At 57.7% G+C, this 25042-nt stretch overlaps 1 protein-coding gene across 3 annotated transcripts in view; it reads right to left on the reverse strand.

The window, feature by feature from the left end:
• Nucleotides 1-5780: 5780 nt before the first annotated feature.
• The window catches only part of DENND6B (DENN domain containing 6B), a 42907-nt gene continuing 23645 nt past the window's right edge, over nt 5781-25042 (reverse strand). For 2 of the 3 annotated variants that reach the window (XM_088055197.1, XM_088055198.1), the window contains exons 11-20: nt 21433-21528; nt 20159-20253; nt 15193-15258; nt 14235-14299; nt 12872-12961; nt 11785-11838; nt 10283-10392; nt 9162-9264; nt 8302-8376; nt 5781-7307 (exon numbers count right to left, since the gene is read on the reverse strand). In XM_088055197.1, coding sequence (XP_087911323.1) covers nt 7185-7307; nt 8302-8376; nt 9162-9264; nt 10283-10392; nt 11785-11838; nt 12872-12961; nt 14235-14299; nt 15193-15258; nt 20159-20253; nt 21433-21528 — 877 coding nt within the window. In that variant the 3' untranslated portion in view covers nt 5781-7184. The remainder of the gene's footprint in view (nt 7308-8301; nt 8377-9161; nt 9265-10282; nt 10393-11784; nt 11839-12871; nt 12962-14234; nt 14300-15192; nt 15259-20158; nt 20254-21432; nt 21529-25042) is intronic. The other variant, XR_015772494.1, reaches the window with a different exon arrangement.

The raw sequence follows: 25042 nt of genomic DNA on the forward strand, positions 1-25042 counted from the left end.
GATGGGATGGGATGGGATTGATGGGGTGGGATGGGATGGGATGGGATGGGATCCATGGGATGTGATGGGATGGGATGGGATTGATGGGGTGAGATGGGATGGGATGGGATGGGATCCATGGGATGGGATGGGATCCATGGGATGGGATGGGATGGGATGGGATGGGATGGGATGGGATGGGATTGATGGGGTGAGATGGGATGGGATGGGGTAGGATGGAACATGGAGATGGGGATGGGGGACAGGGACTGGGACATGGGGAGACAGGGATGTGTATAGGGACAAGGGGATGGAGGTGGGGGCAGAGATGGAGACACGGGGTTGGGGATTGGGGACAGGGAGATGATGGGACAGGAGTGTGATTGGGACAGCCACCAGGACACTGGGATGGGGCTATGGGGACACAGGGGTCAGGGATGGCGGGATGAGGGCAGGGACAGGGGAACTGGGGAGAGGGGACAGTGACAGCCCTCAGGACCCCGGGGTGGGCGAGCTGCAGCCCCCGGGGGCGGTCAGAGCCTCGGGGGGAACAGGAGGAGCACGGGGACAGGACCCCGGGGCTGGGGTCAGAGGAGACCTTCCGTGGCCCCGGTGTCACTGCAAGGGGGCCACCCCAGAGATGGGGATCGGGGACAGGGTGGGGACAGGGTCTGCTGTGTCCAGGGAGGTGGGGATGAGCACGGAGAAGGGAGGGGAAAAGAGGAGACAGAAGGAGCAGGGAGCCAGGGCTGGGAGCAGGGATCTCTGAGTCATGCTGGCAGCCTGGGCTCCTGGATCCGCTGTCGCCGTGCCCGGATTTGTCTTTGTCTCGTGGATAAACTGCTTTCCAAGTGCCAGCATCCTCCAGGAACCAGCAGGAAGTGATCCAATCCCTCATTCCAAAGTGAATTCCTGCCATGAGATTTACCACTAAGCTGCTCCGAGCTGCTCTCGCCGAGGCCTTGACCCTGCAAAGATTCCTGCACGTGGTTAAAGTTTACAGGGAAAACGTGGCCCTTGCCATGGCAGAAGAGGGACGGTTCTGAGCTCACAGGGGGCACGGAATCACGGGATCCTGGAATGGTTGGGTTGGGAGAGAGCTTAAGGCTCATCCCATGTCACCCCCCTGCCACAGACCGGGCTTTACCCGTGGGACTGCTGCCACAGAAATGCCACTAAAAGTGTCCCCCGTGGCTGAGCGGGTAAAATTCCTCATTTATGGATGCTTTTCCAGTGCGAGGGCTGCAAGGGAAGAGCTCCAAGAATTTATAAGGCGCCCAGTGTGGCAATTAGCACTTTGGTGGTCATTAATGCGGGGAAAACATAGCACAGCCTCAGGAGTTTCACTTCCCAGTTTCGTCTGTTGGAGGGAAATGGGCTTGGAAAGCATTTTTGGTGGCTTCTTGTGGCTTCTGGGGACAGGACAAAGCCATCCAAGGAAATTCCCAAATCTCCTGGCCGCCCCCAGAGCCTATTCCCACCCCCAGGAGGGCCAGGGTTGTACAGCCTGACTCCTCCAGATGATTTCTAGAGCTCCAACCTTGGAACAGCTTCCTCTGCTCCAGCCCTCTGGAACGTGCTAAAATACAGCTGAACTCTGGGCTTGGCAGCAGCAGGGCCAGGAGCTGCCAGCTCCCCTCGCCTGGCAGGGACAGGGACAGGACAGGGACAGGGCTGGGGACAGGGACAGGGACAGGGACAGGGCTGGGGACAGGGCTGGGGACAGGGACAGGGACAGGACAGGGACAGGGCTGGGGACAGGGACAGGGCTGGGGACAGGGACAGGGACAGGGACAGGGCTGGGGACAGGACAGGGCTGGGGACAGGGCTGGGACAGGGACAGGGACAGGGACAGGGACAGGGACAGGGACAGGGCTGGAGACAGGGACAGGGACGGGGACAGGGACAGGGACAGGGCTGGAGACAGGGACAGGGACAGGGCTGGGGACAGGACAGGGACAGGGACAGGGCTGGGGACAGGGACAGGGACAGGGACAGGGACAGGGCTGGGGACAGGGCTGGGGACAGGACAGGGACAGGGCTGGGGACAGGGACAGGGACCACAGGCCATGGTTCCAAGCCCTGGTTGTGACACAGGGCAGCAACTGGATCCCACTGGGAACAGCAGCTGGATCCCACTGGGAACAGCAGCTGGATCCCACTGGGAACAGCAGCTGGATCCCACTGGGAACAGCAGCTGGATCCCACTGGGAACAGCAGCTGGATCCCACTGGGAACGGCAGCTGGATCCCACTGGGAACAGCAACTGGATCCCACTGGGAACGGCAGCTGGATCCCACTGGGAACAGCAACTGGATCCCACTGGGAACGGCAGCTGGATCCTACTGGGAACAGCAACTGGATCCCACTGGGAACAGCAGCTGGATCCTACTGGGAACAGCAGCTGGATCCTACTGGGAACAGCAGCTGGATCCTACTGGGAACAGCAGCTGGATCCTACTGGGAACAGCAACTGGATCCCACTGGGAACAGCTGCTGGATCCTACTGGGAACAGCTGCTGGATCCTACTGGGAACGGCTGCTGGATCCCACTGGGAACGGCTGCTGGATCCTACTGGGAACAGCAGCTGGATCCTACTGGGAACAGCAGCTGGATCCCACTGGGAACAGCAACTGGATCCCACTGGGAACGGCTGCTGGATCCCACTGGGAACAGCAGCTGGATCCCACTGGGAACGGCTCCTGGGATCTCCTCAGCACCAACACGAGGGGCTGTGGCAGGGCCAGGCTGGACAGTGGCAGCAGCCTGGGCTCACGGAAGGTCCCTGTCCCTGGCAGGGTGGCAGAGGTGGCATCAGGGACCCCTTCGATCCAAACCATGCCAGGATTCCCTGGTTCTGAGAACGTGCAGCCCCTGCAGAGCTCCCGGCCCTGAGGCTCAGCAGGATTCCCAGCGGGAGCGGGCACACGTTGGGTGGGAGGCTGCAGGCCCAGAATAGGCTGTGGATGATGAAGAATTCTGGGATCTATTCTTGGCTCAGGATTGAGGCGTGATCTGGTGCCTCCAGCAGGCATCGGAACAGGATCTCCCAGCGCCAGCTCGACATTAATGCGAGCGGCCGGGCAGGGAGGAGGGGACGAGCCTTCCTCCCTTCTCCTTCCTCCCTTCTCCTTCCTCCCTTCTTCCTCCCTTCTTCTTCCTCCCTTCTCCTTCCTCCCTTCTCCTTCCTCCCTTCTCCTTCCTCCCTTCTTCCTCCCGTCTCCCGCAGCCCCTCCCGAGCACCCAGCGCTGCTCCGGGAGCTTTTCCGAGCCCGGGCGTTTCTCTCCGGCTGCTTTTTGGGCCGAGTGAGCGGGTCCGAGCCCCGCGGCTGCGAGTGGCCGAAGATCCCGAGGAGCAGCCCCCGTTCCCCGGCACTCCGCAAGGTCCCGGGGCTGCGGGAACGGAGCTCCCGGCGCTGCGGAGCACGGGCACGGCTCCTGCGTTAATTATAGCCGGGGAGCTCGGGCCGTGTTGTGTTTGCGGGGTTGCTGGGGAGATGAGCAGCGGACCCAGCGCCAACCTTCCCAAATATGGGCGAGCAGCAGCGGCCCGGAGCTCGCCAGGCTCAGCCGGGCTCTGGAGCGGAGCCTCGGGGGCTCTGAGTGCACGGAACTCCCCCAGCCCGGAGCTCGCCAGGCACAGCCCGGAGCTCGCCAGGCTCATCCCGGGCACAGCCGGGCTCTGGAGCGGAGCCCCGGGGGCTCTGAGCGCACGGAGCTCCCCCAGCCCGGAGATCTCCGCTCCGCAGCTTCCCGAGGCCGGCAGCTTCAGCCCTGGCTCCTGCCGGGAGGGTGCCCCAGGCAAAGCCGAGACCTCGGCGGTTTCAACAGCAGGAAACCAAAAACACTCCGGGGCAGGTCCTCAGTCCATGGAAATCTCCTGTGGAGACAGACCGGGAGAGCTGGGAATGTTCCCCTGGAGAGGAGAAGGGTCCAGGGAGAGCTTCCAGAACGTTCCAGAGCCTGAAGGGGCTCCAGGAGAGCTGGGAATGTTCCCCTGGAGAGGAGAAGGGTCCAGGGAGAGCTTCCAGAACGTTCCAGGGCCTGAAGGGGCTCCAGGAGAGCTGGGAATGTTCCCCTGGAGAGGAGAAGGGTCCAGGGAGAGCTCAGAGCCCCTGCAGGGCCTGAAGGGGCTCCAGGAGAGCTGCAGAGGGACTGGGACAGGGCTGCAGGGCCAGGAGCCAGGGAATGGCTCCCAGTGCCAGAGGACAGGGCTGGATGTTGGGAATTGGGAATTGGGAATTGCTGGCTGGGCTGGAATTGCCAGAGCAGCTGTGGCTGCCCCTGGATCCCTGGCAGTGGCCAAGGCCAGGCTGGAGCCTGGGGCTGGGAGCAGCCTGGGCCAGTGGGAGGTGTCCCTGCCATGGCAGGGGGGCACTGGGGGGGCTCGGGGGTCCCTTCCCTCCCAAACCATCCCGGGATTCTGGGATATCGGAGTTGCAGGAGATGGGGTCCAGCCTCCTTGGGAGGAATGCAAAGGTGGAAATGCATCCCTGAGGAGAATTCCAGGAGGGATCTCAAAGCCCTGGGATGTGGCACGTGGGGACACCAGCAGGGCTGGCCTGGCACTGCTGGCACTCCGTGGGCTCCAAGGTTTTTCCACCCAAATGCCCCCGGATTCTGAGCCTTGGGAAGGACAGAGGGACACAGAGCACCCACAGGTGCTGGGCTGGACTCTGGGAACCTTCTGGAAAACCGGGGTGGCCACGAGTGACCACGAGCAGGGACAAACCCCCCCAAGCCAATAAACCTCCCCAGCCTCCAAAGCACATCCCAGTTTGGCTCCAGGGGTTTTTTAACTCAGATTTCCCAGCTCACAGGGGGGTTTGGGGCCTGATGTGTGCAGAGTTCATCCCGAGGGATATCGCTCGGAATTCCTTCCTCCAGCAGGGCCAGGGACACCCAGAGCCTCCTGCTGCTCCTGCCTGGCTCCAGAGGGGAAATTCAGGGAGAATTCAGCTCCCTCTGAGCCCCCAGCTCCTCCCCAGCCCTGAGAACGGGCAGGGAGTGATGGGAAGGGCGAAGTTTGGGAGCACTGGGAGCACTGGGAGCACTGGGCAGGAACAATCCAACAATCCCAGCAGGAGCAGAGGCGCTGGGTCCAACCCTTCTGGGCAGCCACATCCCTCCCAAAGCCTTTCTTTAGGCTAAAATTCCGTGCTGGGAGGGAATCCCTGGTGGTGCAATGCAGCTCTGGTCCCAGGAAATCCCTGGTCCCAGGAAATCCCTGGTCCCAGGGAATCCTTGGTCCCAGGAAATCCTTGGTCCCAGGAAATCCTTGGTCCCAGGGAATCCTTGGTCCCAGGGAATCCCTGGTCCCAGGGAATCCTTGGTCCCAGGAAATCCCTGGTCCCAGGGAATCCCTGGTCCCAGCAAATCCCTGGTCCCAGGAATTCCTTGGTCCCAGGGAATCCTTGGTCCCAGGGAATCCTTGGTCCCAGGAATTCCTTGGTCCCAGGGAATCCCTGGTCCCAGCAAATCCCTGGTCCCAGGAATTCCTTGGTCCCAGGGAATCCCTGGTCCCAGCAAATCCCTGGTCCCAGGAATTCCTTGGTCCCAGGGAATCCTTGGTCCCAGGAAATCCCTGGTCCCAGGAATTCCTTGGTCCCAGGAATTCCTTGGTCCCAGCAAATCCTTGGTCCCAGGAAATCCTTGGTCCCAGCAAATCCTTGGTCCCAGGAAATCCCTGGTCCCAGGGAATCCTTGGCCAAGGCAGGAGGGGGATCCCAGGCCCAGGAGCAGCCTCGGGAGGCAGGGCCAGAGCAGCAGGGTCTGTTCCTGGCCATTCCAGCTGCAGGAATCGGCTTCTCCAGGTTTTATTGGGAAGTGCCTCGGGCACAGCCCCAGCCCCGCCTGTCCCTGGAGCTCGGGCTGGGCGTTCAAGTGGAAGAAATTTGGGATTTGGGGCTCCCGGGCACTCCGGGAGCTCCGATCCCTGCGGATGCTCCAGCCCTGGAGAAACGGAGCAGCATTCCATGTCCAGTGATTCCCATTTCCATGTCCAGTGATTCCCATTTCCATGTCCAGTGATTCCCATTTCCATGTCCAGTGATTCCCACTTCCATGTCCAGTGATTCCCATTTCCATGTCCAGTGATTCCCATTTCCATGTCCAGTGATTCCCATTTCCATGTCCAGCAATTCCTGCTCCCAGCGGCCATCCAGGGAAAGGGATGGCAACGTCACCTCCTCCTCCTCCTCCTGGTCCTCCTCCTCCTCCTCATCTTCCTCCTCCTCATCTTCCTCCTCCTCCTCCTCCTCCTCCTCAGTTCAGCTCCGGGGTGGATCCCAGCGGGACGAGGGTGAAGCGTTGGCCCCGGGTCCCCCTCGGGGGTCGTGGGGCAGGAGCAGGAGCAGGCTCTGGGCACCCAGGGATGCTCTGGGCTCCCAGTGATGCTCTGGGCACCCAGGGATGCTGCAGGAGCTGGCTCAGGGCTCCCAGTGATGCTCTGGGCACCCAGGGGTGCTCAGGGATGCTGCAGGAGCTGGCTCTGGGCTCCCAGGGATGCTCTGGGCTCCCAGTGATGCTGCAGGAGCTGGCTCTGGGCTCCCAGGGGTGCTCTGGGCTCCCAGGGGTGCTGCAGGAGCTGGCTCTGGGCTCCCAGTGATGCTCTGGGCTCCCAGTGATGCTCTGGGCTCCCAGGGATGCTCTGGGCTCCCAGGGGTGCTCTGGGCACCCAGGGGTGCTCTGGGCTCCCAGGGATGCTCAGGGCTCCCAGGGGTGCTCAGGGGTGCTGCAGGAGCAGGCTCTGGGCACCCAGGGGTGCTGCAGGAGCTGGCTCTGGGCTCCCAGTGATGCTCTGGGCACCCAGTGATGCTCTGGGCACCCAGTGATGCTCTGGGCTCCCAGTGATGCTCTGGGCTCCCAGTGATGCTCTGGGCTCCCAGGGGTGCTCTGGGCTCCCAGTGATGCTCAGGGCACCCAGTGATGCTCTGGGCACCCAGGGATGCTGCAGGAGCTGGCTCTGGGCTCCCAGGGGTGCTCTGGGCTCCCAGGGGTGCTCAGGGCTCCCAGTGATGCTCTGGGCACCCAGGGATGCTGCAGGAGCTGGCTCTGGGCTCCCAGGGATGCTCTGGGCTCCCAGTGATGCTCAGGGCTCCCAGGGGTGCTCTGGGCTCCCAGGGGTGCTCTGGGCTCCCAGTGATGCTCTGGGCTCCCAGGGATGCTCTGGGCTCCCAGGGGTGCTCTGGGCACCCAGGGGTGCTCAGGGGTGCTGCAGCACGGCCTGCAGGTCCTCGGGCAGCGAGCCGATGACGGTGCTGATGTACAGACTGACCCTGTGCAGGGTCTCCTCCCTCACGGGCAGGTGCTGGCACCGAGCCCTCACCTGTGGGGACGGCACTGAGCTCACAGGGCTGTTCCCTGCTCTGCCCGGCCAGAGCAGCAGGAAAACACCCAGGAAACAGCGCTGAGCCTCGGGAGAGCCACCCTGGATCCACCCAGCAGCACCCAGGGACCCTCCCAGCCACCCAGGGACCCTCCCAGCCACCCAGGGGCCATCCCAGCCACCCACCCAGCACCCAGGGACCCTCCCACCCACCCAGAGACCATCTCAGCCACCCAGAGACCATCCCACCCACCCAGGGACCGTCCCACCCACCCACACAGCACCCAGGGACCGTCCCAGCCACCCAGAGACCATCTCAGCCACCCAGAGACCATCCCACCCACCCAGGGACCCTCCCAGCCACCCAGGGACCGTCCCAGCCACCCACCCAGCACCCAGGGACCACCCCACCCACCCAGGGACCCTCCCAGCCACCCACCCAGCACCAAGGGACCCTCCCACCCACCCAGGGACCATCCCACCCACCCACCCAGCACCCAGGGACCACCCCACCCATCCAGGGACCGTCCCAGCCACCCACCCAGCACCCAGGGACCACCCCACCCACCCAGGGACCCTCCCAGCCACCCACCCAGCACCCAGGGACCCTCCGACCCACCCACACAGCACCCAGGGACCACCCCACCCATCCAGGGACCCTCCCACCCACCCAGGGACCATCCCACCCACCCACACAGCACCCAGGGACCCTCCCACCCACCCAGGGACCATCCCACCCACCCACCCAGCACCCAGGGACCATCCCAGCCACCCAGGGACCGTCCCAGCCACCCAGCCCAGCCTGTGCCCCCAGCTCTGAGGGTTTCACACAATCAAACATTGAATTTCCTCTGGGGGTTTCACACAAACACCGAATTTCCCTGGATCTGACGCTCTCCAGGGAGGGGGATGGAGGTTCTCCAGGGCCCAGGAGTGATCCCTGCCCCAGGAGTGCAGGGGAAGGAGGGAGGGAGGGAGGGAGGGAGGGACTCACCAGCTTCTCCCGCAGCTTCAGCACCAGATCCACGATCTCCACCTCGGACTTGTCCTTCATCCAGGCCACAATGTCCTAAAGGAGAGATTGGCTTCCCTCAGGGACACTTCCCAAGGGATTCCCCTAAGGAAAGGGTGAGCAGGGGGTTCCTCATTCCTGAAACAGCCCCAGTGCCCCCCAGTGCCCCCCAGTGCCCCCCCAGTGCCCCCCAGTGCCCCCCCAGTGCCCCCCAGTGCCCCCCAGTGCCCCCCAGTGCCCCCCCAGTGCCCCCCCAGTGCCCCCCAGTGCCCCCCAGTGCCCCCCTGCCATGGCAGGGACACCTCCCACTGGCCCAGGCTGCTCCCAGCCCCAGGCTCCAGCCTGGCCTTGGCCACTGCCAGGGATCCAGGGGCAGCCACAGCTGCTCTGGCAATTCCAGCCCAGCCAGCAATTCCCAATTCCCAATTCCCAACATCCAGCCCTGTCCTCTGGCACTGGGAGCCATTCCCTGGCTCCTGGCCCTGCAGCCCTGTCCCAGTCCCTCTGCAGCTCTCCTGGAGCCCCTTCAGGCCCTGCAGGGGCTCTGAGCTCTCCCTGGACCCTTCTCCTCTCCAGGGGAACATTCCCAGCTCTCCTGGAGCCCCTTCAGGCCCTGCAATGTTCTGGAAGCTCTCCCTGGATCCTCCTCATCTCTGAGGAAAGAATTTCTTCTGATATTTGGGATAAAATGAACTGGAAGCCCTCGGTGCTTCCAGCCTGGTCTGGGAGCTGCCAGAGGGATGGCACAGGGGTGTCAGGGAGTGCTGGCCCTGTCCTTGTCCCTGTCCCCATCCCTGTGTCCCTGTCCCTGTCCCATCCCTGTCCCTGTCCCTGTCACCCACCGCCTCACAGATGGCCTCCAGGTGCAGGGCCTCGAGCTTTTGTGTCATCTCCCGGTGCCGCTGCCGGAACCAACCGTCGAAATTGGGGGACTTGAAGAATCTCCTGTGGGGAGAGGCCAGGAATGGTGGAACTGGGGGGTCCCGGAGCTGGGGGGGCCCACAGGGACCATCCCACCCAAGAATCCCATCCTGAGCCCCCCTGAGCACCCTGAGGTGGCCCTGGGGACACAGCAGGACACGGGAACAGGAGCCAGAGCAGCCGGGGCTGCCCCTGGACCCCGGGAATGGCCAAGGAAAGCTTGGAGCAGCCTGGGATGGTGGGATTGGAATGGGATGGGATTGAAGGTCCCTGGATCCCATCCCAAACCATTCTGGGATTTGGGAGGCTCTGAATCCATCCCGAGGGATTTTTCTGGAAGTTGGGGCTGGAAAAGGGAAGGGAGACCCTTCCTGCAGTGCCGAGATTCCCAGGGAAACCCCTGGATCCCAAAATTCCTTCCTGGAGCGGAGCCGGGGCAGGGCTGGAGAGAGGGAATGGAGGGAATTCCCTGGGAAAGGGGAGATGGGGGTGGGATGTTGGGAATTGGGAATTGGGAATTGCTGGCTGGGCTGGAATTGCCAGAGCAGCTGTGGCTGCCCCTGGATCCCTGGCAGTGGCCAAGGCCAGGCTGGAGCCTGGGGCTGGGAGCAGCCTGGGCCAGTGGGAGGTGTCCCTGCCATGGCAGGGGGGCACTGGGGGGGCTCGGGGGTCCCTTCCCTCCCAAACCACCCCGGGATTCCACAATTCCTATTTCTGATCCCAGTCTGGGATTATTTCACTCTCTGTGAGCATTTCCCACTCTCCTGGGAATCCAACCCCCAGACCTTTCCTGCTCCCGCTGCACCGAGCGTTTCTCCACCCCACAGAACCAGGGAAAGCCTGGACGAGCTCCCCTGCGGGATCTGCACTCACTTAAAACAAACCCGGGGCTGAATCCACCCTGGATTTGCTGGTCCTGACCCTCCCGAGCTCAGCCAGGGCCGAGTCCTGCTGGTCCCACCCTGCTGGGCTCCAGAGCTGAGCCGGGCTTTGCTGAGCCCAGCCCAGCTGGGCCAGGACCAGGATTCCCTGCAGGGCTCACCTGTAGAGCCCCAGCCAGTCCCCCTTGAGCACACAGGTGAGCTGGGGGCCCGCGTGCTCCAGGCTCTTCATGAAATCCTCCTGGCAGAAAGGGCGGATCTGGGGCGGATTCTGCACAGGGAAATCCTGGTCAGCCCAAATCCAGCTCAAACAATCCCAAATCCAGCTCAATCCCAAATCCAGCTCAAACAATCCCAAATCCAGCTCAAACAATCCCAAATCCAGCTCAAAAATCCCAAATCCAGCTCAAACAATCCCAAATCCAGCTCAAAAATCCCAAATCCAGCTCAAACAATCCCAAATCCAGCTCAAACAATCCCAAATCCAGCTCAAACAATCCCAAATCCAGCTCAAACAATCCCAAATCCAGCTCAATCCCAAATCCAGCTCAAACAATCCCAAATCCAGCTCAAACAATCCCAAATCCAGCTCAAACAATCCCAAATCCAGCTCAAACAATCCCAAATCCAGCTCAAACAATCCCAAATCCAGCTCAAACAATCCCAAATCCAGCTCAAACAATCCCAAATCCAGCTCAAACAATCCCAAATCCAGCTCAAACAATCCCAAATCCAGCTCACACAATCCCAAATCCAGCTCAAACAATCCCAAATCCAGCTCAAACAATCCCAAATCCAGCTCAAACAATCCCAAATCCAGCTCAAACAATCCCAGCTCAAACAATCCCAAATCCAGCTCAAACAATCCCAAATCCAGCTCAAACAATCCCAAATCCAGCTCAAACAATCCCAAATCCAGCTCAATCCCAAATCCAGCTCAAACAATCCCAAATCCAGCTCAAACAATCCCAAATCCAGCTCAAACAATCCCAAATCCAGCTCAAACAATCCCAAATCCAGCTCAAACAATCCCAAATCCAGCTCAAACAATCCCAAATCCAGCTCAAACAATCCCAAATCCAGCTCAAACAATCCCAAATCCAGCTCAAACAATCCCAAATCCAGCTCAAACAATCCCAGCTCAAACAATCCCAAATCCAGCTCAAACAATCCCAAATCCAGCTCAATCCCAAATCCAGCTCAAACAATCCCAAATCCAGCTCAAAAATCCCAAATCCAGCTCAAACAATCCCAAATCCAGCTCAAACAATCCCAAATCCAGCTCAATCCCAAATCCAGCTCAAACAATCCCAAATCCAGCTCAAACAATCCCAAATCCAGCTCAAACAATCCCAAATCCAGCTCAAACAATCCCAAATCCAGCTCAAAAATCCCAAATCCAGCTCACACAATCCCAAATTTAACTGGGAAAATCTGGGGCTGCATTTCCAGAGGGAAAGGTGCTGCAGGCACGGATCCACCCCGAGGTGCAGCCCCACACGAGGATCCCAGCCAAACCGGGAATATCGTTCCCAAGGGCTCTCTCAACACTTTAAGGACTTTTTAAAGGATTAAAATCCCTTTTCCTTCCGCGGGGGAGGTTCCCAGGAGCGTTCCCAGCTCCCAGCCCCGCAGGGGAGCAGGGCTGGGAAGTGCAGCCCACCTTCCAGGGGGTGATGGCTCTCTGCAGAGGCATCAGGCTGGCCATGTAGTGCTCCTAGAAGGGGAATAAAAACCACAAACAAAAATGTTCATTCAGGACCCTCTGGTGGTGCCCCCGGCAGCTGGGGCTGCTCCTGGATCCCAGCAGGGCTGGGGGACAGCTGGGACGGGGAAGGTGTCCCGTGGGATGAGGTTAAAGCTCCTTCCCCGGGGCCATTGCAGGGTTCCCTGTCCCCCAGGGCTGTCCCCTGTCCCCCAGGGCTGTCCCCTGTCCCCCAGGGCTGTCCCCTGTCCCATCTCCTGTCCCCCAGGGTTGTTCCCTGTCCCGTCTCCTGTCCCCCAGGGCTGTCCCCTCTCCCCCAGGGCTGTCTCCTGTCCCGTCTCCTGTCCCCCAGAGCTGTCCCCTGTCCCCCAGAGCTGTCCCCTGTCCCCCAGAGCTGTCCCCTGTCCCCCAGGGCTGTCCCCTGTCCTGTCTCCTGTCCCCCAGGGCTGTCCCCTCTCCCCCAGGGCTGTCTCCTGTCCCCCAGGGCTGTCCCCTGTCCCGTCTCCTGTCCCCCAGAGCTGTCCCCTCTCCCCCAGGGCTGTCCCCTGTCCTGTCTCCTGTCCCCCAGGGCTGTCCCCTGTCCCCCAGAGCTGTCCCCTGTCCCTCAGAGCTGTCCCCTGTCCCCCAGAGCTGTCCCCTCTCCCCCAGGGCTGTTCCCTGTCCCGTCTCCTGTCCCCCAGGGCTGTCCCCTGTCCCGTCTCCTGTCCCCCAGGGCTGTCCCCTGTCCCCCAGAGCTGTTCCCTGTCCCCCAGGGCTGTCTCCTGTCCCCCAGGGCTGTCCCCTCTCCCCCAGGGCTGTCCCCTGTCCCCCAGGGCTGTCCCCTGTCCCCCAGGGCTGTCCCCTGTCCCGTCTCCTGTCCCCCAGGGCTGTCCCCTCTCCCCCAGGGCTGTCCCCTGTCCCGTCTCCTGTCCCCCAGGGCTGTCCCCTGTCCCCCAGGGCTGTCCCCTCTCCCCCAGGGCTGTCCCCTGTCCCGTCTCCTGTCCCCCAGAGCTGTCCCCTGTCCCCCAGGGCTGTCCCCTGTCCCCGAGGTGACGCTGGCACTCACCAGAGGGATGATGAAGCTCTGGGTGAGCTCCAGGAGGTGCCTCCTCAGCAGAGCGCTCTGCACCTCCGAGGGACGCTTCCGCTGGATGCCCTGCGGGCAGGGGGTCAGCCGGGGTCAGAGGGGTCAGAGGGGTCAGAGGGGTCAAACAGGGTCAAACAGGGTCAGAGGGGTCAGAGGGGTCAGCCGGGGTCAGAGGGGTCAGCCGGGGTCAGAGGGGTCAGCCGGGGTCAGAGGGGTCAGAGGGGTCAAACAGGGTCAGCCAGGGTCAGAGGGGTCACCCGGGGTCAGAGGGGTCAGAGGGGTCAGAGGGGTCACCCGGGGTCAGAGGGGTCAAACAGGGTCACCCGGGGTCAGAGGGGTCAAACAGGGTCAGCCGGGGTCAGAGGGGTCAAACAGGGTCACCCGGGGTCAGAGGGGTCAAACAGGGTCAGCCGGGGTCAGAGGGGTCAGCCGGGGTCAAACAGGATCAAACAGGGTCAGCCGGGGTCACTGTGGGGTCACCCGGGGTCACCCGGGGTCACTGTGGGGTCACCCAGGTGTCCCCTCACTGTCAGAACCAGCAGCTCTGCAGCCAAGAGAGCCTGAAGTGCTGCCCCAAACCCAAACCCAGACCCCAAACCCAAACCCAGACCCCAAACCCAGACCCCAAACCCAAACCCAAACCCAGACCCCAAAACCCAAACCCAGACCCCAAACCCAAACCCAGACCCCAAACCCAGACCCCATACCCAAACCCAGACCCAAACCCAGACCCAGACCCCAAACCCAGACCCCAAACCCAGACCCCAAACCCAGACCCCAAACCCAAACCCCCAAACCCAAACCCCAAACCCAGACCCCAAATCCCAAACCCAGACCCCAAACCCAGACCCAGACCCCAAACCCAGACCCCAAACCCAGACCCAAACCCCAAACCCAGACCCCAAACCCAGACCCCAAACCCAGACCCCAAACCCAGACCCAAACCCAGACCCCAAACCCAGACCCAGACCCCAAACCCAAACCCAGACCCCAAACCCAGACCCAAACCCCAAACCCAGACCCCAAACCCAGACCCAGACCCCAAACCCAAACCCAGACCCCAAACCCCAAACCCAGACCCCAAACCCAGACCCCAAACCCCAAACCCAGACCCCAAACCCAGACCCCAAACCCAGACCCCAAACCCCAATTTACCCCAATTTACCCCAAAAATGTCAATTCTGCTCTTCTGGGGAGCCCCAGGATGTTCTGAACCCCCAAAAATGACAATTCTGCTCTTTTGGGGAGCCCCAGGATGGATTGAACCCCGAAAATGTCAATTCTGCTCTTTTGGGGAGCCCCAGGATGTTCTGAACCCCAAAAATGTCAATTCTGTGCTCACCTTTAGCAGCCTCTTGATCAGGGTTTTGTCTTTGTGCAGGAACGTTTTATAGGAAGTGTAAATTCCTGGAGGGGAAATCGGGATCCATCAGGGATCAATCAGGGATCAATCAGGGATCAATGAGGGATCAATGAGGGATCAATCAGGGATCAATCAGGGATCAATCAGGGGATCAATCAGGGATCAATCAGTCAATCAGGGATCAATCAGTCAATCAGGGATCAATCAGTCAATCAGGGATCAATCAGGGATCAATCAGGGATCAATCAGGGAATCAATCAGTCAATCAGGGATCAATCAGGGATCAATCAGGGAATCAATCAATCAATCAGGTGATCAATCAGGTGATCAATCAGGGATCAATCAGGGATCAATCAGTCAATCACGGATCAATGAGGGGATCAATCAGGTGATCAATCAGGGATCAATCAGGGATCAATCAGGTGATCAATCAGGGATCAATCAGGGATCGATCAGGGATCAATCAGGTGATCAATCAGGGATCAATCAGGGATCAATCAGGGATCAATCAGGGATCAATCAGGGATCAATCAGGTGATCACTCAGGGATCACTCAGGGATCAATCAGGTGATCAATCAGGGATCAATCAGGGATCAATCAGGGATCAATCAGGGATCAATCAGGGATCGATCAGGGATCAATCAGGTGATCAATCAGGGATCAATCAGGGATCAATCAGGGATCACTCAGGGATCAATCAGGGATCAATCAGTCAATCAGGGATCAATCAGGGATCAATCAGGGATCACTCAGGGATCAATCAGGGGATCAATCAGGGATCAATCAGGGGATCAATCAGGGATCACTCAGGGATCAATCGGGGATCACTCAGGGATCAATCGGGGATCACTCAGGGATCAATCAGGGATCGATCGGGGATCAATCACTCAGGGAGGGGTGCAGGCTGTGGGGGAGGGGCTCTCCTGGAGCCCTCACCTGGTTTTGTGTCCAGCGTTTTCAGCTTGGCCAATTTCTTCACCTTCACCTGCTTGGGCAGCTCCCCTGGGGGCCAGAGGGGACACTGGGGACACTGGGGACACTGGGGACACCTTGGGGGACACTGGGGACACTGGGGACACTGGGGACACTGGGACACTGGGGACACTGGGAGTCCTGAGGGGACACTGGGGACACTGGGGGACACTGGGGACACTGGGGGACACTGGGGATAATGGGGGACACTGGGACACTGGGGACACTGGGGACACTGGGGGACACTGGGGACACTGGGGGACACTGGGGGGACACTGGGGACACTGGGGACACTGGGGACACTGGGGGACACTGGGGACACTGGGGACACTGGGGATAATGGGGACACTGGGGGACACTGGGGATAATGGGGACACTGGGGACACTGGGGACACTGGGGACACTGGGGACACTGGGGACACTGGGGGACACTGGGGACACTGGGGATAATGGGGACACTGGGGACACTGGGGACACTGGGGACACTGGGGGGACACTGGGGATAATGGGGACACTGGGGACACTGGGGTGTGTCACTGGGGACACTGGGGACACTGGGGACACTGGGGACACTGGGGACACTGGGGGGAACTGGGGACACTGGGGACACTGGGGACACTGGGGACACTGGGGATAATGGGGGACACTGGGGACACTGGGGACACTGGGGACACTGGGGACACTGGGGATAATGGGGGACACTGGGACACTGGGGACACTGGGGACACTGGGGGACACTGGGGACACTGGGGACACTGGGGACACTGGGGGGACTGGGGACACTGGGGGACACCTGGGGACACTTGGGGACACTTGGGGACACTTGGGGTCCTGGGGGGACACTTGGGGACACTTGGGGTCTGGGGGGACAATTGGGGTCCTGGGGGTCCTGGGGAGACACTTGGGGTCCTGTCCCCCCCTGCAGGGTCCCCAGCCATCCCAGAGGGGACACTTGGGGTCTGGGGGGGACACTTGGGGTCGTGGGGGGACAATTGGGGTCCTGTCCCCCCCTGGAGCCATCCCAGAGGGGACATTTGGGGTTCCCAATTCTCCAGCGTTCCCAGCAATCCCTCCCCTCTGGAACTGTGGAATTCCCGTTCCCAGGGATCCATTCCCAGCTCCAGAGGGACCAGGGATCCATTCCCAGCTCCAGAGGGACCCAGGGATCCATTCCCAGCTCAGGAAGGGCCCAGGGATCCATTCCCAGCTCCAGAGGGGCCCAGGGATCCATTCCCAGCTCCAGAGGGACCCAGGGATCCATTCCCAGCTCAGGAAGGGACCAGGGATCCATTCCCAGCTCCAGAGGGACCCAGGGATCCATTCCCAGCTCCAGAGGGACCCAGGGATCCATTCCCAGCTCCAGAGGGACCCAGGGATCCATTCCCAGCTCCAGAGGGACCCAGGGATCCATTCCCAGCTCAGGAAGGGACCAGGGATCCATTCCCAGCTCCAGAGGGACCCAGGGATCCATTCCCAGCTCCAGAGGGACCCAGGGATCCATTCCCAGCTCCAGAGGGGCCCAGGGATCCATTCCCAGCTCCAGAGGGGCCCAGGGATCCATTCCCAGCTCCAGAGGGACCCAGGGATCCATTCCCAGCTCCAGAGGGACCCAGGGATCCATTCCCAGCTCCAGAGGGACCCAGGGATCCATTCCCAGCTCAGGAAGGGACCAGGGATCCATTCCCAGCTCCAGAGGGACCCAGGGATCCATTCCCAGCTCCAGAGGGACCCAGGGATCCATTCCCAGCTCCAGAGGGACCCAGGGATCCATTCCCAGCTCCAGAGGGACCCAGGGATCCATTCCCAGCTCCAGAGGGACCCAGGGATCCATTCCCAGCTCCAGAGGGACCCAGGGATCCATTCCCAGCTCCAGAGGGACCCAGGGATCCATTCCCAGCTCCAGAGGGGCCCAGGGATCCATTCCCAGCTCAGGAAGGGACCCAGGGATCCATTCCCAGCTCCAGAGGGACCCAGGGATCCATTCCCAGCTCCAGAGGGACCCAGGGATCCATTCCCAGCTCCAGAGGGACCCAGGGATCCATTCCCAGCTCAGGAAGGGACCCAGGGATCCATTCCCAGCTCCAGAGGGACCCAGGGATCCATTCCCAGCTCCAGAGGGACCCAGGGATCCATTCCCAGCTCAGGAAGGGACCCAGGGATCCATTCCCAGCTCAGGAAGGGACCCAGGGATCCATTCCCAGCTCCAGAGGGGCCCAGGGATCCATTCCCAGCTCCAGAGGGACCCAGGGGATCACAGCAGGATTTCCTCTCTCTCTGTCCCTCCTTTCCCTGCCCAGGACGGGATTTTCCTCTCCTGGGAGCTCCAGGACAGCGATTCCTGCTCTCCCTGCACGGGGCACAGCCGGGGCTGAGAGGGGATCCAGGGGATCCGGGGGATCCAGGGGATCCGGGAAATCAAGAGTATCCAGTGGATCCGGGGGATCTGGAGGATCCAGGGGATCCAGGGGATCCCGTCTGGGGCAGCTCCTGCAGCCTCCGGCTGCTCCCCAGCCCCAGCGAGCCCTGGGCCAGCCCCCCTGGCACCCCGAGACCCCCAACAGCACCCCGAGACCCCCAACAGCACCCTGAGATCCCCAACAGCACCCCGAGTGTCCCCTGGCACCCTGAGACCCCCAACAGCACCCTGAGACCCCCAACAGCACCCCGAGACCCCCAACAGCACCCTGAGATCCCCTGAGAGCACCCCGAGTGTCCCCTGGCACCCCGAGACCCCCAACAGCACCCTGAGATCCCCAACCAGCACCCCGAGTGTCCCCTGGCACCCCGAGACCCCCAACAGCACCCTGAGGTCCGCAACAGCCCCCCGAGTGTCCCCTGGCACCCCGAGACCCACAACAGCACGCTGAGATCCCCAACAGCACCCCGAGTGTCCCCCGACAGCACCCTGAGATCCCCTGAGAGCACCCCGAGATCCCCAACAGCACCCCGAGACCCCCTGAGAGCACCCCGACCCCCACCAGCACCCCGAGACCCCCAACAGCACCCCGAGTGTCCCCCAACAGCACCCCCAGTGTCCCCTAACAGCACCCCGAGTGTCCCCTGGCACCCCCAGTGTCCCCCGACAGCACCCTGAGACCCCCAACAGACATCCCGAGCTCCCGCAGCACCCCGAGACCCTCTGGCACCCCGAGATCTCCTGGCACCCTGAGACCCCCTGACAGCACCCCGAGTGTCCTCTGGTCCCCAAACTCCCCTGGCACCCTGAGCTCCCCTGGCACCCCAAACTCCCCTGGCACCCTGAGCTCCCCTGGCACCCTGAGCTCCCCTGGCACCCCGGGCTCCCCTGTTTGGCTCCCCTGTTGGGCTCACCTGCCGTGCAGGGCTCACCTGACACCCCAAAATCCCCTGTTTGGCCCCCCTGGCACCCCAATCTCACCTGCCATGCGGGGCTCCCCTGACACCCCAAACACCCCAGCACCCCAATCTCACCTGACACCCCGATCTCACCTGACACCCCAATCTCACCTGCCATGCGGGGCTCCCCTGACACCCCAAACACCCCAGCACCCCAATCTCACCTGACACCCCAATCTCCCCTGGCACCCCAATCTCACCTGCCATGCAGGGCTCCCCTGACACCCCAATCTCCCCCAGCACCCCAATCTCCCCAGCACCCCAATCTCACCTGCCATGCGGGGCTCCCCTGACACCCCAAACACCCCAGCACCCCAATCTCCCCCAGCACCCCAATCTCACCTGACACACCAATCTCCCGTGTGGCTCACCTGACACCCCAATCTCACCTGGCACCCCAATCTCACCTGGCACCCCAATCTCACCTGTTTTGGGGCTCACCTGGCACCCCAATCTCCCCCAGCACCCCAATCTCCCGTTTGTCTCACCTGACACCCCAATCTCACCTGACACCCCAATCTCACCTGACACCCCGATCTCACCTGACACCCCGATCTCTCTCACCTGACACCCCAATCTCACCTGACACCCCAATCTCACCTGACACCCCAATCTCACCTGACACCCTGATCTCACCTGACACCCCGATCTCTCTCACCTGACACCCCAATCTCACCTGACACCCCAATCTCTCTCACCTGGCACCCCGATCTCACCTGACACCCCGATCTCCCCTGACACCCCGATCTCACCTGACACCCCAATCTCACCTGACACCCCAATCTCTCTCACCTGACACCCCAATCTCACCTGACACCCCAATCTCACCTGACACCCCAATCTCTCTCACCTGGCACCCCGATCTCACCTGACACCCCGATCTCCCCTGACACCCCGATCTCACCTGACACCCCAATCTCACCTGACACCCCAATCTCTCTCACCTGACACCCCAATCTCACCTGACACCCCAATCTCACCTGACACCCCAATCTCCCCTGACACCCCGATCTCCCGTGTGGCTCACCTGACACCCCAATCTCCCCTGACACCCCGATCTCACCTGACACCCCGATCTCTCTCACCTGACACCCCAATCTCACCTGACACCCCGATCTCACCTGACACCCCGATCTCACCTGACACCCCAATCTCACCTGACACCCCAATCTCACCTGGCACCCCAATCTCACCTGACACCCCGATCTCACCTGACACCCCGATCTCACCTGACACCCCAATCTCACCTGACACCCCAATCTCTCTCACCTGACACCCCGATCTCACCTGACACCCCAATCTCACCTGACACCCCGATCTCACCTGGCACCCCGATCTCCCGTGTGGCTCACCTGACACCCCAATCTCTCTCACCTGACACCCCAATCTCACCTGACACCCCAATCTCCCGTGTGGCTCACCTGACACCCCGATCTCCCCTGACACCCCAATCTCACCTGGCACCCCGATCTCCCGTGTGGCTCACCTGACACCCCAATCTCTCTCACCTGGCACCCCGATCTCACCTGACACCCCGATCTCCCGTGTGGCTCACCTGCCGTGCGGGGCTCGCCCACCCGCAGGATGTGGGGCCAGTGCTGCAGGGTCTTGATGAAGAACGGGTTGGTGACACCCACGACAATGTTGGGGCTGCAAGGAGGGGCCAGGCTGAGCACTGGGGACACTGGGGACACTGGGGACACTGGGGACACTGGGGACACTGGGGGACACTGGGGACACTGGGGTGTCACTGGGGACACTGGGGACACTGGGGACACTGGGGACACTGGGGACACTGGGGACACTGGGGATAATGGGGACACTGGGGACACACTGGGGGACACTGGGGTGTCACTGGGGACACTGGGGACACTGGGGACACTGGGGTGTCACTGGGGACACTGGGGGTGTCACTGGGGGTGTCACTGGGGGTGTCACTGGGGGTGTCACTGGGGACACTGGGGACACTGGGGACACTGGGGTGTGTCACTGGGGACACTGGGGACACTGGGGACACTGGGAGGACACTGGGGGACACTGGGGTGTCACTGGGGACACTGGGGGTGTCACTGGGGACACTGGGGTGTGTCACTGGGGACACTGGGGACACTGGGGACACTGGGGGTGTCACTGGGGACACTGGGGGTGTCACTGGGGACACTGGGGACACTGGGGGACACTGGGGGACACTGGGGGACACTGGGGTGTGTCACTGGGGACACTGGGGACACTGGGGTGTGTCACTGGGGACATGGGACACTGGGGACACTGGGGGACACTGGGGGACACTGGGGGACACTGGGGTGTCACTGGGGACACTGGGGACACTGGGGTGTCACTGGGGGTGTCACTGGGGGTGTCACTGGGGACACTGGGGTGTCACTGGGGGTGTCACTGGGGGTGTCACTGGGGACACTGGGGACACTGGGGGTGTCACTGGGGACACTGGGGACACTGGGGTGTCACTGGGGACACTGGGGTGTGTCACTGGGGACACTGGGGACACTGGGGACACTGGGGGTGTCACTGGGGGTGTCACTGGGGACACTGGGGTGTGTCACTGGGGACACTGGGGACACTGGGGTGTCACAGGCGACACTGGGGTGTCACTGGGGACACTGGGTGTGCCTGGGGGGTCCTGGCAGGGCACAGGGGGTTCAGGCTGGGCACAGGGAGGTCCTGGCAGGGCACAGGGAGGTCCTGGCAGGGCACAGGGAGGCTCTGGCAGGGCACAGGGAGGTCCTGGCAGGGCACAGGGAGGCTCTGGCAGGGCACAGGGAGGCTCTGGCAGGGCACAGGGAGGTCCTGGCAGGGCACAGGGGCACTCACGGGGCCTGGGTACGGGTGGTGTACTCCTTGAACTCGCTGTCGTGGATGGTGAAGTAGGGCCGGAAGTCGCAGCAGTAACGCAGCGGGGCCAGGCAGCTGCAGGGACAGGCAGGGTCACCATGGGCACGGCAGGGTCACCATGGGCATGGCAGGGTCACCATGGGCACGGCACAGGGCACTCCAGACATGGCACAGGGCACTCCAGACATGGCACAGGGCACTCCAGACACTCCAGACATGGCACAGGGCACTCCAGACATGGCACAGGGCACTCCAGACACTCCAGACATGGCACAGGGCACTCCAGACACTCCAGACATGGCACAGGGCACTCCAGACATGGCACAGGGCACTCCAGACATGGCACAGGGCACTCCAGACATGGCACAGGGCACTCCAGACACTCCAGACATGGCACAGGGCACTCCAGACATGGCACAGGGCACTCCAGACATGGCACAGGACACTCCAGACACTCCAGACATGGCACAGGGCACTCCAGACATGGCACAGGACACTCCAGACACTCCAGACATGGCACAGGGCACTCCAGACATGGCACAGGACACTCCAGACACTCCAGACATGGCACAGGGCACTCCAGACACTCCAGACATGGCACAGGGCACTCCAGACACTCCAGACATGGCACAGGGCACTCCAGACATGGCACAGGACACTCCAGACACTCCAGACATGGCACAGGACACTCCAGACACTCCAGACATGGCACAGGACACTCCAGACACTCCAGACATGGCACAGGACACTCCAGACACTCCAGACATGGCACAGGACACTCCAGACACTCCAGACATGGCACAGGGCACTCCAGACATGGCACAGGGCACCCTGGGCACGGCAGAGTCACCCCAGGCCAGCACAGGGGACGGTCCCTGCCCTGTGCCCACCCTGGGGCTGCCCCAGCCCGGGTCCATCGGCCCCCTGCCCCCCTGGCCCCTCTGGGCTCGTGTCCCCCATTCTATACTGCATTCATTATTGCATTGTATACTATACCATTATATATTCTATATATATTCTATACTGCATTCATTATTGCATTGTATACTATACCATTATATATTCTATATATATTCTATACTGCATTCATTATTGCATTGTATACTATACCATTATATATTCCATATATATTCTATATTGCATTATTGCATTGTATACTACACCATTATATATTCTATATATATTCTATATTGCATTCATTATTGCATTGTATACTATACCATTATATATTCTATATATATTCTATATTGCATTATTGTATTGTATACTATACCATTATATATTCTATATATATTCTATACTGCATTCATTATTGCATTGTATACTATACCATTATATATTCTATATATATTCTATACTGCATTCATTATTGTATTGTATACTATACCATTATATATTCTATATATATTCTATACTGCATTCATTATTGCATTGTATACTATACCATTATATATTCTATATATATTCTATACTGCATTCATTATTGTATTGTATACTATACCATTATATATTCTATATATATTCTATATTGCATTCATTATTGCAGTGTATACTATACCATTATATATTCTATATATATTCTATACTGCATTCATTATTGTATTGTATACTGTGCCATTATAACAGCATGATAGTGTTATATAGCATATAATATATACTAATATTATCTACTATTATATACTGTATTGTATAGTATATACTATTATTGTATACAGTATATTATACTATTATTATAATATAGAGTATATTATATATTTTATATTATATACTATATAATAGTATATACTATTATATACTATTATATGTATTATATTTTATATATATAGCATATATTATATATTAGTATATATTATTATATACTATTACATATATTATATATATTATATATATATTATACATTATATATCATAGTATATACTATTATATACTATTATATATATCATATATAGAGTATATATTGTATATAATAGTATATATTATTATATACTATTACATCTATTATATATACCTTATATATATTATATATTATATATATATTATATATATTATACATTATATATCATAGCATGTACTATTATATACTAATATATTATATATATCATAGAGTATATATTGTATATAATAGTATATATTATTATATACTATTACATCTATTATATATATTATATATAGTATATATTATAGATTATAGTATATACTATTATATACTAATATATTATATATATTATATATAGTATACATTGTATATAATAGTATATATTATGATATAATATTACATATATTATATATGTTATATATAGTATATATTATAGATAATTGTATATACTAATATATATTATATATAGTATATATTGTATATAATAGTATATATTATTATATACTATTATATATTATATATATATTATATATAAAGTATATATTATATATAATAGTATATACTATTATATACATTAAATATTTTATATAGAGTATAAATTATATATAATAGTATATACTATTATATACTATTATATACTATTATATATATGACATATATAGTATATATTATATGTAATAGTATATACTATTATATATATTATATATTTTATACATAGTATATGTTATAATAGTATTATAGTATTATATAGTAGATATTATATACTAATATTCTATACTAATATTATATACTATTTTATATATATTATATATTATATAGTATCATTATAATAGTATATTATAGTATTATATTATTGTTTATAAAGTTGCTGGTTTCGTTGTTCATTTTTCTTGTCTCTTTTCTTCTTGTTAAGCCAAAAAGGGTGAGATGGAGTATTGTATTTTATATTATATATCAATTATTATATTATATATTATATCAATTATTATATTATATATTATATTGTTATAATGGTATTATAGGATTATATACTATAAATCCTAGGGGAAAAATAAACTTTCCCTTCTTTTCACCACACCTCGAGCTGTGTCTGTGGGATCTGTTCATCTTCAGGGGTAACATGGAATATTTGTAACGCTTCCATGGGCAAACCAAACTGAAATCAGAGTTTTCTCTGTGATCTGTTCATCTTCAGGGGTAACATGGAATATTTGTAACGCTTCCATGGGCAAACCAAACTGAAATCAGAGTTTTCTCTGTGATCTGTTCATCTTCAGGGGTAACATGGAATATTTGTAACGCTTCCATGGGCAAACCAAACTGAAATCAGAGTTTTCTCTGTGATCTATTTACCCTCAGGGGTAACATGGAATATTTGTAACGCTTATATGGCCAAACCAAACTGAAATCAGAGTTTTCTCTGCGATCTATTTATCTTCAGGGGTAACATGGAATATTTGTAAAGCTTCCATGGGCAAACCAAACTGAAATCAGAGTTTGCTGTGGGATCTATTTATCTTCAGGGGTAACATGGAATATTTGTAACGCTTATATGGGCAAACCAAACTGAAATCAGAGTTTGCTGTGGGATCTGTTCATCTTCAGAGGTAACATGGAATATTTGTAACGCTTCCACGGGCAAACCAAACTGAAATCAGAGTTTTCTCTGTGATCTATTTATCTTCAGAGGTAACATGGAATATTTGTAACGCT

This window comes from Pseudopodoces humilis, chromosome 5, assembly GCF_049639895.1.
Source record: "Pseudopodoces humilis isolate 2021_Gansu_Grassland_sample_001 chromosome 5, ASM4963989v1, whole genome shotgun sequence".
Taxonomy (NCBI): Eukaryota; Metazoa; Chordata; class Aves; order Passeriformes; family Paridae; genus Pseudopodoces; species Pseudopodoces humilis.